Below are 14,745 nucleotides of genomic sequence, written 5' to 3'. Positions count from 1 at the left end.
GGAGAGTGTTGTCTACGTACCCTCGTAGACCGGAAGTGGAAGCGTTAGCACAACGCGGTTGATGTAGTCGTACGTCTTCACGATCCGACCGATCAAGTACCGAACGCACGGTACCTCTGAGTTCTGCACACGTTCAACTCGATGACGTCCCTCGAACTCCAATCCAGCCGAGCTTTGAGGGAGAGTTCCGTCAGCACGACGGCGTGGTGACGATGATGATGTTCTACCGACGCAGGGCTTTGCCTAAGCACCGCTACGATATGATCGAGGTGGATTATGGTGGAAGGGGGCAACGCACACGGCTAAGAGATCAAGAGATCAGTTGTTGTGTCTTTGGGGTGCCCCCTGCCCCCGTATATAAAGGAGTGGAGGAGGGGGAGGGCCGTCCCTCTCTATGGCGCGTCCTAGGGGAGTCCTACTTCCACCGGGAGTAGGATTCCCCCTTTCCTAGTAGAACTAGGAGCCCTTCCAAGTAGTAGGAGTAGGAGGGAAGGAAAGGGAAGGGAAAAGGAGAAGGAAGGAAGGGGGAGCCCCCCCTCCCTAGTCCAATTCGGACCAGCCCATGGGGAGGGATGCGGCCACCCTTTGAGGCCTTTCTCTCCTTTCTCGTATGGCCCATTAAGGCCCAGTACGAATTCCCGTAACTCCCCGGTACTCCCGAAAATACCCGAATCACTTAGAACCTTTCGATGTCCGAATATAGTCATCCAATATATCGATCTTTACGTCTCAACCATTTCGAGACTCCTCGTCATGTCCCCGATCTCATACGGGACTCTGAACTCCTTCGGTACATCAAAACACATAAACTCATAATATAACCGTCATCGAACTTTAAGCGTGCGGACCCTACGGGTTCGAGAACTATGTAGACATGACCGAGACACGTCTCCGGTCAATAACCAATAGCGGAACCTGGATGCTCATATTGGCTCCTACATATTCTACGAAGATCTTTATCGGTCAAACCGCATAACAACATACGTTGTTCCCTTTGTCATCGGTATGTTACTTGCCCGAGATTCGATCGTCGGTATCTCAATACCTAGTTCAATCTCGTTACCGGCAAGTCTCTTTACTCGTTCCGTAACACATCATTCCGCAACTAACTCATTAGTTGCAATGCTTGCAAGGCTTATAGTGATGTGCATTACCGAGTGGGCCTAGAGATACCTCTCCGACAATCGGAGTGACAAATCCTAATCTCGAAATACGCCAACCCAACAAGTACCTTCGGAGACACCTGTAGAGCACCTTTATAATCACCCAGTTACGTTGTGACGTTTGGTAGCACACAAAGTGTTCCTCTGGTAAACGGGAGTTGCATAATCTCATAGTCATAGGAACATGTATAAGTCATGAAGAAAGCAATAGCAACAAACTAAACGATCAAGTGCTATGCTAACAGAATGGGTCAAGTCAATCACATCATTCTCCTAATGATGTGATCCCGTTAATCAAATGACAACTCATGTCTATGGTTAGGAAACATAACCATCTTTGATCAACGAGCTAGTCAAGTAGAGGCATACTAGTGACACTCTCTTTGTCTATGTATTCACACATGTATTATGTTTCCGGTTAATACAATTCTAGCATGAATAACAAACATTTATCATGATATAAGGAAATAAATAATAACTTTATTATTGCCTCTAGGGCATATTTCCTTCAATGACATCCAATGTCCATGGCCAGGAAACCATGACCATCTATTGATCACCGAGCTAGTCAACTAGAGGCTTACTAGGGACATGTTGTGGTCTATGTATTCACACATGTATTACGGTTTCCGGTTAATACAATTATAGAATGAACAATAGACAATTATTATGAATAAGGAAACACAATAATAACCATTTTATTATTGCCTCTAGGGCATATTTCCAACAGGGTCTGCCGACTTCCACCTTCGAGGAGTTCCGTTCTAGTCTCTGCGTCACTGGCGCTGTTTCGACTGCGCGCGGGGGGGGGGGGTTGAGTATATTGTGTAAGCGTATATTGTGTATTGAGCCCACCACCTATTTCCTTTGTATAGTCGAGGTTGTGGCCCCTCTCTGTACTCATATATACGTGCCTGGTGCACCAATCAATGCATCGTGTTTTGCACAGCCTATACTTCATATTCTACACGCTGGACCGCGAGCAGGACAACTATCTCCTTATCCGAGCAGGCGACCAACTCTCATTCGACGGATCCGGACCGAACCGACTCAGATGCGCTGCTAGCCATGCCATAGATGACCAGAGATGTGCAGTGAGGAGCCGGAGTGGGAAGGGGGAGTGAACTTGAAGTGAAATGGGCAGAGAAGAATGGCTAGGGTTTGGTTTGAGGTGGGGATAGGAAAGGAATTTTATGGGGTCAGAGTAGGCCGGTCCGACTTGTCTGGGTGGCCCCAACTCCGTTTCACACATGGCTGGGTTTCAAATGTGTTGGACAACCCGGACATATGAGTTGGGTTTGAGGGATCCCATTGGATTGGTTGTTTTTGGTCCAAGCAATGTCCGAGTGGTTAGGGCCAAATATTTGGTGTGTGTGGGGGCGAGGTCTCTACCGGAATGCTCATTTGTCCGCTCTATGAGTTGCAGGCTCGGTGCCTCGGTCACCATACTCGGGTCATCTCTTTTGGGGCCTCTCTTGCCCCTGTCCTTTTCTTCATGGTTGTGGAAGTAGTGGTCGAATACGCAATAGGGTTGACACGGATATGCTCAGCGTCGGAGCTCCACATCCTCCTCAAGAATGGAAAGGCTGGCGAAGGCACGAACAACCCAAGTTTGCTCCACTGTGAGGTCACGGTCATCCTCATCGTCAGCCTTCACACGCGCAACACGCCTTCTCCCTTTTACAGCAGGCACGCCGTCCCTCGATCCAGGGCGCATCGTCACAGTGGAAGCATCTATGCCTTTGTGCATTGCTGCCATTAACTTCAGACTCGGGGATAATGGTCCAGCACCAGCCGGCCTTGGAGGCTTTCTGGGCTATGATCGGGCCTTGCACTTGACGCGTAGCTGATGCGGTGACGACATGGATAGGCGGCATCCGCTTAAGCCGGACACGACGCCACCGCTGGATGCCATCCAGAGTGGTGAAGAAGGCGATCGATTGGTGGATCCACAACGGGCCAACTTCGACGGCGGAGCTCGGCCATCCTACTGGGACCGACGGACCGCAAGCTGGCCAACTATCTTCTCCTTGTCCGAGCAGGCGGCCAACTCTCATTCGACGGATCCGGATCGACTGGACTCAGATGCACTACTAGCCACGTCGGAGATGACTAGAGATGTGCCTGGAGGAGCCGGAGTGGGAGGGGGAGCGAACTTCAAGTGAAATGGACTAAGAAGAATGGTTAGGATTTGGTTCGGGGTGGGGATAGGAAAGAAATTTTACGGGGTAAGAGTAGGCTAGTCCGATGTGTCGGACACATCTGTGTGGCCCCAATTCCGCTTCACATATGGGCTAGGTTTGAAATGTGTTGGACAGCCCGAACATATGAGCTGGGTTTAAGAGATCACATTGGATTGGCTGTTTTTGGTCCGAGCAATGTCCGATCGAGTATTCATGGGGAAATATGGGGGGATGGGGGAGCTGGACCGCTCCTCGTCTCCGCTGGACCGCTGGATGCAGGCTTTTGAGTTTGACGTATGAGTTATTGGAAAATACTGGACACATCGCGTACTATTACTATTAACCATCTGTTGCAAGGAAAAAAATTATAATCTATATACCGGTATAAAAAGATTTAAAGGGCCAGATTTAGTTAATCTTGACCATGAAACCAGGTCAATCCTATGATCTAGATCGTTTGAATGATAAGCGTTCAACATGTTTAGCATGTAATATATGTCATATCAAATATTAGTCAATACTAATCACATAATTAATACACAAATACTACTTCTGTCTGGGTTTATTAGTTCCTGTCGTATTTTGTGTCAAATTTTGACCATATGTTTGACTAACAAAATATAAGTATATCGTAGATTTGTATTTGAAAGTAGTTTCCCGTGGTACTATATTTGTTGCATATTATTTATAATTTGCTAGCCGGATATATGGCCAAAATTTGACACAAAATACTATAGGGACTAATCTAGATGGCTTCACTACATTCAACATGTTCTACATGCAACGAATATCCTACCTAATATTCACGCGCAATAAATAACATTCACATTTACTAGTCACAACAAAAGCAACAAAACCAGAGCTTATCATCGGCGATGGACGATAGAACTGTTGTCCAAATGGTGAATGGTTCATTGTATTTGTAAGTTGGCTCATTTGCCTGATGTTAATGTCTTTTACATGTTTCATATACATGTGAGAGCATCTACAACTGGTATAAAGGCAAGGGCATCTACAATCGGATTAGGAAAATTCAACCTTCTAAACATCTCCGAGGACAGCGCCGACCAGCCCCCCATTTGTCCTCTGAACAATCACACCCACGTATCCAAACCCTCATATTCATACAAAGCTACAGACATCCATTATATATCACCAATTCATCATAATTCGACAATTCAATACATGTCAATATTTTTTCAATAGTTCATAGGTAGGCGATACAAGAATGAATCATCCCCTCTCGCTTTTGCATGTTGATCTCCTTCTTCTTCATGTAAAACCACTTCTATCTTTCCTCATCTAAGAGGCTAGCGTCCTGCAACTTGATCCTCAAATTGTCTATGTCCCTTGTAAGATTCATCCTCTCTCTGTCAAGCTCAATTGTTCCGTATTCTCCTTTTCAAGCTCTCATTTTGCATATTTCTTTTGCTTCTCCAAGTCTATCTTCTCTCTCTCCATCTTCAACTTTTCTTTCACCCTCTCTCGGTCAAACTTCATCCTCTCCCTTTGCACATCCAAGAAGAGCTTGTACCTCTCCTCATTTTCTTCCCCCTAGGCAGAAAAATACCCGTCCATTTGGTTGATATTTTGCTTGCCTGGCCCTCTCCTTCTCTCACTTGTTTTCCATCACTTGCCAGTTCCTATTTGGCACGATCGCTTGTATGCCACCCTCCACTGTGCTCCTCTTTGTCATCTAATCCGATACAAAAATTCAGGTGGGGAAGCCCCCTACCCCCCTGAAAATTCAAAAAAATTGGGGAAAAACCTGAGGTGTATGGTCCCTTGCTTGACTGATAGTGGTTTGAGAGATAATACATAAACTATTTTCTACACATGTGGCAACCCAATCAAATAGAGGAATACAAAACTTTACAAAAAAATAATATATAAATCCCAAAACACAGAACTTCAGAAAAAAATTAGAGACATTCATGAAAATCAAGACATCTGATGATTTCTCATGAATGTTCATGAATACTTGACATTTTTCTTTAAGAAAATATCTCAAACATTCTCATTTAATGGTAACTTATCAAAAATAACGTGAAATGTGCGTAGCTCACACGGTTAGATTCTTTGTGGGGAAACTTGCCCACTAGGGTAAGACTTTCGATGAGTACATACCTTGATAAAATTTTGAAGGAGTTCAAAATGTATCAGTCAAAGAAGGAGTTCTTGCCTGAGTTGTAAGGTGTGAAGTTGAGTAAAGACTCAAACTCGACCACGACAGAAAATAGAAATAGAATGAAAAGTCATTCCCTATGCCTCAGTCATAGGTTCTATAAAGTATGCTATGCTGCGTACCAGACCTATTGTGTACCTCACCATGAGTTTGGCAAGAGGGTACAATAGTGATCCAGGAGTGGATCACTGGACAGCGGTCAAAATTATCCTTAGTGGAATAAGGACATGTTTCTCGGTTATGAAGGTGACAAAAAGTTTGTCGTAAAGGGTTATGTCAATGCAAGCTTTGACACTGATCCGGATGACTCTAAGTCTCAATCTGGATACATATTGAAAGTGGGAGCGATTAGCTAGAGCAGCTCCGTGTAGAGCATTGTAGACATAGTGAAAGAACATGCGGTGCCCCCATGTTTGGTTTTAGTAATTGATGACAATCTCCATGGACTAATGGTTGCCTTGAGTTAGATTTGAAGGTTTTTTCCATAGGCTTTTCTTGGAGTACATGTGTTGGTTTCAAGGAGAGTTGGTGTCGACCAAGGTGCTATTCAAGGAATTATCCAAAGATTGGTCATGTGAGTGTTGAGCTTATTGCAAGCATGTCTTGAAGAATAAGATTGTGTGATCATTCATGTCTACCTTCAAGACATCATCCAAATGAAGAGAATTGGAAAGATTCAAGGTTGATCAAGATTAAGTCAAGAATGAATCAAGTTGATCAACACACAAAGCATACAAGATGTACTGAGGGATCAAGTGATCCCATGGTATGGTAAGCATTGTCCATTACGCTTTGTTTGCTAACCCATGGTTTTCGTGAGAGTTCTTTGTGGGGTTAGGTTGCGATGTGCAAGTTCAAGTGGAGCATCATGAAGAGATCAAATGCTTGAAGCTTGCCGTCCATTATGGTAACAATGGATTTATGAAGATATGCCGAAGAGTGGCTCACCCATAGTGGAGTATAGGGGAGCAATCTACTAGTCTTCATCGAGCCAACACAATCAAGAAAGGTGGTCCAACTTGAGGAAGTCAAGATCGTCATCATCTAGATCAAGTGGACTATGTGCAAGACAAAGGTTTGCCCTTGATAGGTTTTCTATTTTACCAGTCTCATAGTGGTGGTTGGGAGACCGGGTTATATGATCGATTGTCGTACTATCAAGGGGGCTCTCGATGAGTAGCCTGATCGTATCATTCGTAGAGAGCTCAAACCATTGCATCATTGCATCATCTTTCTTGGTTCTTGTTTGGTTCTCTTTGAGAGTTTTGGAGCTTATGGTCATCTTGATGACAAGCTCAAGTTCATCGAAAACGGAGTTCACTTGCATCTTCTATGATGTTTTCGATGTTGGAGGTTATGCCTGTTCTTCTCTATTGATGCTACTCGTCATCTTGTATCCAACAAGCTTGAGTTTGCTCAATTCAGAGCTCTTTTGCAGAAGTTATGGCAGTTCTGGTTTTCCTTGGAGTATACTTGTTTTCTTGGAAGTGGCATATGTTTGGTGCCAGCGGTAGTACCGCGTATCGCCACAAGCGGTAGTACCGCTGTCTCACAACGGTAGTACCGCCCATGGCCATAAGCGGTAGTACGGCTCTGGTTCCGCGCTGGTACCGCCTCGACTCGAGACGTGGTTTTATCGTGTCGGGTTCAGTGGCAGTAGGAGCGGCAGTAGGAGCGGTAGTGCCACTCGTGTGCGGTAGTACCACGGCTCCCACCGCCCCTAGTGCCGCTCAATGGCCCTCCTCTCTGTGCGCGGTCCCAATGGTAGTACCGCTGGGCCAAGCGACAGTACCACCGCTGCCATCGGTAGTACCGCTGGCCCCAGCGGTAGTGCTGCTCATACGGCTCTGCTTCGCCCTCTATTTTGCTTCGCTCTCTGTGTTCTACTGCCAGGGTGGTAGTACCGCTCCCCTGAGTGGTAGTACCGCTTGTGCGCGGACTGAGCACATAACGGTTGGATTCAGGAGCTCCTATAAAAGGGGGTCTTCTTCCCCATTGAGCCTTATCCTTTGAGCTCGTGTTCTTCCCCCATTGCTGACCTTCTTCGAGCTTGCTAACTCTCAATTCCTCCATGGATTCTTGCTAGTTTTTGAGGGAAAAGAGAGAGGAGATCTAGATCCACATTTCCACCAATCACTTTCTCCTCTATGTGAGGGGAACCCCTTGGATCTAGATCTTGGAGTTCTTGGTGCTCTCCTTCTTGTTCTTCCTCTCATTTTCCTCCCTAGCATTAGTTGCTTCGGTGGGATTTGAGAGAGAAGGACTTGGGCACTCCGTGTGCCCTTGCCATTTCATTTGGTGCATCGGGTTGAGTTCTCCACGGTGATACGTGGAAGTTACAAGTTGAGAAGCGTATTACTCTTGGGTGCTTGGTACCCTTGAGGTTGTTCCTCTTGGGTGCTTGGTACCCTTGAGGTTGTTCCTCTTGGGTGCTTGGGCGCCCTAGACGGTTGGTGGTGTTCGGAGCTCAATCATTGTGGTGTAAAGGTCCGGGCAAGCGTCGGGGTCTCCAATTAGGTTGTGGAGATCGCCCCAAGCAATTTGACGGGTTCCGGTGACCGCCCCCAAGGGTTGCCAAAGTGTACGGGTTCAGTGACTGCCCCCAAGGGTTTCCATTTGTATGGGTTCAGTGACCGCCCTCAAGGGTCCCTTAGTGGAATCACGGCATCTTGCATTGTGCGAGGGCGTGTGGAGATTACGGTGGCCCTAGTGGCTTCTTGGGGATCATTGTGCATCCACACCGCTTCAAACGGAGATTAGCATCCGCAAGGGTGTGAACTTCGGGATACATCGTCGTCTCCGCGTGCCTCAGTTATCTCTTACCCGAGCCCTTTACTTATGCACTTTACTTTGTGTTAGCCATTTTGTTCTTGGTCATATATCTTGCTATCTCATAGTTGCTTATCTTGCTTAGCATAAGTTGTTGGTGCACATAGGTGAGCCTAGTTGTTTTAGGTTTTGTGCTTGACAAATTAACCGCTAGGTTTATTCCGCATTTGTTCAAGCCTAAACTGTAATTACTTTAAAACGCCTATTCACCCCCCTCTAGGAGACATCCACGATCTTTCACATAGAAAATTTGCAAAATACATACGGCTCTGAATGTGGCAGACCTATTGACTAAACTTCTCTCACAAGCAAAACATGATCACACCTTAGTACTCTTTGGGTATTAATCACATAACGATGCGAACTAGATTATTGACTCTAGTAAACCCTTTGGGTGTTAGTCACATGGAGATGTGAAGTAATCATATAAAGATGTGAACTATTGGTGTTAAATCACATGACGATGTGAACTAGATTATTGACTCTAATGCAAGTGGGATACTGAAGGAAATATGCCCTAGAGGCAATAATAAAGTTGTCATTTATATTTCCTTATATGATGATAAATGTTTATTATTCATGCTAGAATTGTATTAACCGGAAACTTAATACATGTGTGAATACATAGACAAAACAAAGTGTCCCTAGTATGCCTCTACTAGACTTGCTCGTTAATCAAAGATGTTTAAGTTTCCTGACCATAGACATGTGTTGTCATTTGATAAACGGGATCACATCATTAAAGAAAGATGTGATGGACAAGACCCATCAGTTAGCTTAGCATAATGATTGTTTAGTTTTTCTGCTATTGCTTTCTTCATGACTTATACATGTTCCTCAGACTATGAGATTATGCAACTCCCGAATACCGGAGGAACACCTTGTGTGCTATCAAACGTCACAACGTAACTGGTGATTATAAAGATGTTCTACAGGTGTCTCCGATGGTGCTTGTTGAGTTGGCATATATCGAGATTAGGATTTGTCACTTCGTGTATCAGAGAGGTGTCTCTGGGCCCTCTCGGTAATGCACATCACTATGAGCCTTGCAAGCAATGTGACTAATGAGTTAGTTACGGGATGATGCATTACGGAACGAGTAAAGAGACTTGCCGGTAACGAGATTGAACTAGGTATGATGATACCAACGATCGAATCTCGGGCAAGTAACATACCGATGACAAAGGGAACAACGTATGTTGTTATGCGGTTTGACCGATAAAGATCTTCATAGAATATGTAGGAGCCAATATTAGCATCCAGGTTCTGCTATTGGTTATTGACCGGAGATGTGTCTCGGTCATGTCTACATAGTTCTCGAACCCGTAGGGTCCGCACGCTTAACGTTCGATGACGATTTGCATTATGAGTTATGTGATTTGATGACCAAAGGTTGTTCGGAGTCCCGGATGAGATCACGGACCTGACGAGGAGTCTCGAAATGGACGAGGCATAAATATTCATATATTGGAAGGTTACATTCGGACACTGGAATGGTTCAGGTTGTTTCGGATGAGTTTCGGAGTACCGGGGGTTACCGGAACCCCCCCCCCCCCCCCCGGGAAGTTATTGGGCCTCATGGGCCTAGTGGTGGAAGAGAGGAGGCCGGCCAGGGAGTGGCGCGTGCCCCCCTGGCCCAAACCGAATTGGACTAGGTTGGGGGGGGGCTTTCCTTCTCTCCTCCTCCTCCTTCCCTCCTTCTCCTACTAGGAATAGGAAAGAGGAGGGGAATCCTACTTGGACTGGGGAGTCCTAGTAGGATTCCCCACACCTGGCGCGCCCCCCTTGGGCCGGCCACCTCTTCCCTCCCCTCCTTTATATACGGGGCCAGGGGGCACCCCAAAGGCACACCAAGTCTTCTCTTAGCCGTGTGCAGTGCCCCCCTACACAGTTACACACCTCGGTCATATCGTCGTAGTGCTTAGGCGAATCCCTGTGCCGGTAACTTCATCATCACCGTTGCCACGCCGTCGTGCTGACGGAACTCTTCCTCGTCCTCAACTGGATCAAGAGCTCGAGGGACGTCATCGAGCTAAACGTGTGCAGAACACGGAGGTACCGTACGTTTGGTGCTAGGATCGGTTGAATCGCGAAGACATTCGATTACATCAACCGCGTTACTAAACGCTTCCGCTTTCGGTCTACGAGGGTACGTAGACACACTCTCCCCTCTCGTTGCTATGCATCTCCTAGATAGATCTTGCGTGATCATAGGAATTTTTTTGAAATACTGCATTCCCAACAGTGCGTCCATTCATAAGGATGAATGTATGTGAGCATCTGCGAGTGTAATGTGCTAAAAAAACTTATCTAAAATAACAGTTTTATTTTATTTTATTTCATGTTTTGAAAAAAAATCTGGTTGTCAACATTTTTATTCAATATAAAAAAGAAAATTTTCTTGCGTACCTATTTTTTGAAGATTTTTTCATTCTTGTGTTGACCGGATACCCATGTGTGTGGAATGGAGGAGGTTTCTTTATGATAATGTCCCTAACGTGGGTTCCTGACACGTGGACCTCATGTCAGTGACCCCACGTCAAAGAGCAGTACTTCCCAGAATATGTTTCCGTGTGGAAGCACGTCATGTCACAAGTCTTGAGGAAATACATCTACCGGATCAATCAAGCATCTAAGTGACTCAATCAAGCTTTTCTAAAAAAGGTGACTCAATCAAGCACAAAAAGAAAAAGAAAAGGAAAACAAAAATATCCACACAAATCTCCGTGTAAGATCAATGACATAGAACTTAGATGTGCAATACTTATGGCACATCTAGATGTGTTTTAGCAAAACTGTGAAGTAAACAACAATTGCCTAAACTTGCTAAATCATAGTGGATTCTCTCATTCCTTCTTTTCCATTAACACTAAGCACATTTATATATTAGCGCTAGGTAAAAAACAATTATCTAATATAATACCTAATTACATACATATAAACCCCAAAAGTACACGAGAATGTTCAAATTTAGGTTTTTGTAAACAAGAGAATAGTGCAGTTGTACAAAAAAACATAGAGTTTTTTAGCCTAAACTCAAATGAGCTCGGGTGAACAGTAAAATCGTTTTTTTTAATAAAATCTGATTTTCTTTGTGATAAACATTGACAAATCTAAAATGGTTGCAAAAATTTGTCATGGAATCACATTCCTAGAAGGCGTGGCGAAAAAAATCGGTACACTAAAAATGCTACTTTCAAAAGCATTTCGAAGCTGATTTTTTTTGCCATGCCTTACAGCAATATGATTCCATGACGAATTTTTGCAAGCACTTAAAACTTTGGGTTTTGTCAATGTTTGTCACAAAAAAAATCAGATGTTTTTGATTTTTTTTATTGATTTCACTGTTCACTGTGTTCATTTGAGCTCGGGAGCAGGACACTTACGCAAGAAAAAAAATGCAATTGCATAACAACAAAATTTCAAACGATGAAATACCTAGCCAAATAAATTGCAGTTTTCCATCACAGTCGATTTAGAGATAAGGAAAGCTCAGCCTCTTTATTCTTTTGCGAAAAGAGCAAAGGCCGTATTCTAAAATGGACTAGCCCTTACAATGCCATCCTTATTAATACTAAAACTTACACACCGGGCCTTGGGGAAATCAACGCCCGTCTTCTTCCCGCGCGGCCGCACCTATATCGTGTTGCGAGCGGAGCTCGATGTCGATTGTGTACCTTCAAAACACCATTGAAGCTCACCCGCAAAAAAAAAAAAACACCATTGAAGCTCTGCTCTGCTCTGATCTGACCATCAGTACACAAGTACTTACAGACGAGCCAGTAAGTTTCTCTTGCCGTTGATTCGCCGCATCCGGCACTACTCTACTCTCCCACTAGTCGCCGCATCCTCAACAGCGCACGATCGAGTCCACGAGTGACCCCTTCCCCCACATTTTTGCCTTTTTCGCAGGCTCCTCTGTTTAGTATTCCTCCCGGTTCTTTTCAGTCTGCATATAAATTTTATCTGAAGTTAAAATATCTCTACTTTGATCAAATTTATAAAGAAAATATAAATATTTACAATGCCAAATCAATATTGTTAGATTTATTACGAAATGTAGTTTCATCGAATGTATATTTAATATGATAGATGTTGATATTTTTAATATATATTTGGTCAAAGTTTGTAAGAGGACTGGAGAGAGAACTAACTAACATCTCTCGCTAACCACCCTATAAATACCCCAGCTCCCCCTGCTCACACGACACACCAGAGCAAGCGACGGACAGCATCCCACACACCCCCAGCGATCCATCGCCGGCGTAGCCAGCCAGCGGGCGAGCGATCAGGCTTAGCGTGAACCCACCATGCCGATGATCTCCGTGGCGCCGCCGCCGGCCCTGGCCTTCCCGAGGCTGACCACGCTCACGATGCCGCCGCCCTTGATCGCGCTCCCGGACCGCGCCCATGCCGACGCCCCGCGCCCGCCCCCGCCGCTCCTGGTCCGCCACGCCGCCGCCAAGCACAAGGCCGTCGTCGTCATGGGCGCCACCGGCACCGGCAAGTCCCGCCTCGCCATCGACCTCGCGCTCCGCTTCGGAGGGGAGGTGATCAACTCCGACAAGATGCAGGTCTACGACGGCCTCGACGTCGCCACCAACAAGGTGTCCCCCAGCGAGTGCGCCGGCGTGCCGCACCACCTGCTCGGCCTCGTCCAGGACCCCGACGAGGACTTCTCCGCCGCCGACTTCCGCCGAGAGGCCGGGAGCGCCGCGCGCGCCGCCTCGGCGCGGGGCTACGTCCCCGTCGTCGCCGGCGGCTCCAACTCGTACGTGGAGGAGCTCGTGGAGGGCGACCGCCGCGCCTTCCGGGAGCGCTACGACTGCTGCTTCCTGTGGGTGGACGTGCAGCTCCCCGTGCTGCGCGACTTCGTGGCGCGCCGCGTCGACGACATGTGCCGCCGCGGCCTCGTCGACGAGGTGGCCGCCGCCTTCGACCCACGCCGCACCGACTACTCCCGCGGCGTCTGGCGCGCCATCGGCGTCCCCGAGCTCGACGCCTACCTCCGCTCCACCGGCGCCGGCGAGGAGGAGCGCGCAAGCATGCTCGCCGCCGCCGTCGACGAGATCAAGGCCAACACGTCGCGCCTCGCGTGCCGCCAGCGCGGCAAGATCCAGCGGCTCTCCCGTATGTGGCGCGTCCGCCGCGTCGACGCCACCGAGGTGTTCCTCAAGAGCGGCGCCGCCGCCGACGAGGCGTGGCAGCGGCTCGTCGCCGCGCCCTGCATCGACGCGGTCCGGTCGTTCCTGCTCGAGGACCAAGAATGCAGCATGGTCGCCGCAGCCGGCAAGGCCTCCGTCTTCGCCTCCGCGGCCGGCAATGCCTCCGTCTTCGCCGGCAGACCCGCCACCGCCGTCGTCTAGCTAATACAAACGAACCTCCCTACATACGTACATACAAACAAGACAAGCTGCACGAACGGACGCTCCCCGAACTAGCTGTCATGCCATAGCCCAATCGCCATTGACGGTCCACCCGGAGCTCGAGCACGAGCTCAACAATGGCAGTAACTACTGCTACGGTCAAGCTCTCGATGACTCGCAGCGACGACGCAGAGAGTGATCAGCTTGTTGGTACACAAGCTGACCGATCGATCGACTCTGCTTCATTTTCACTTCTTTTTTGTTCTAGATAACCAGAATGATCGAGATCGAGCGTGTGACTCGAGAGTTTTGAGGTTTTTACCCCGAGAATTAACCCCGCGGTTAATCGGGGTGGCCGATGTAACAGGCTCTTGCTGTAATATAGAGAGATGTTGTCAAAACAAATTCAGTCCATGGCTTGGAATATTTACTTGGTCGTCTCCATCGTAATCCGAGATTAATTTTTGGCTTCCACTCAGCTGAGCTATCAAGAATCTCACTCACTTGCTGCCGCACTTGCAGCTCTTTTTTTTGGCAGCATTCTTAACTGAATCACTTTCCTTGACCAATCAAGTGCATCTCCAAATGCAGAGTGGCTTCCTCTATTACTCCCTCCTCCAGACGGGTTTACAAGGCACATTCTGTTTGTCCTTAAGTTTGACCAAATTTCCACAGCAAAAAAAAAAGTTTGACCAAATTTATCAAGAAAATATCCACATCCGCAACTTTAGAGATATATAGGGGTTTTTTGGATGGCAACTGGCTACTGCCTTGCCAAAATTTCACGGTTTTCGTCTCGGCGTTGGCGAGCCTGTGGGGGTCATTTCTTTCGCCAACAATTTGGCTCGGCAACGATTTAGTAGGGCTTCCCTCGGCAAAATCCAAACAGGTCGATAATACGAAAATATACTTCATAAAACGGTTTGACTTATATTTATCGAATTGTGCCTTGCAAATCTTAACGAAAGGACCCCCACTGGTTTTAGAATGCAATTTGTCAGGGCTGCTGTTTCCGGGAA

General features: G+C 46.8%; 1 protein-coding gene across 1 annotated transcript; it reads left to right on the top strand.

Moving 5' to 3' along the window:
* Window positions 1-12,572: 12,572 nt before the first annotated feature.
* On the top strand, window positions 12,573-14,152 carry LOC125506218 (adenylate isopentenyltransferase 5, chloroplastic). The gene has a single exon (XM_048671080.2). It carries the CDS (start codon window positions 12,671-12,673, stop codon window positions 13,724-13,726), a length of 1,056 nt encoding a protein of 351 aa, XP_048527037.1. The 5' UTR covers window positions 12,573-12,670; the 3' UTR covers window positions 13,727-14,152.
* The last annotated feature ends 593 nt before the right edge of the window (window positions 14,153-14,745 follow it).

This window comes from Triticum urartu, chromosome 5A (genome assembly GCF_056163025.1).
Source record: "Triticum urartu cultivar PI428250 chromosome 5A, HENAU_Tu73, whole genome shotgun sequence".
Classification (NCBI taxonomy): Eukaryota; Viridiplantae; Streptophyta; class Magnoliopsida; order Poales; family Poaceae; genus Triticum; species Triticum urartu.
Note: the sequence above shows the minus strand (reverse complement) of the source record. Positions and strands in the feature narration are given on the sequence as shown.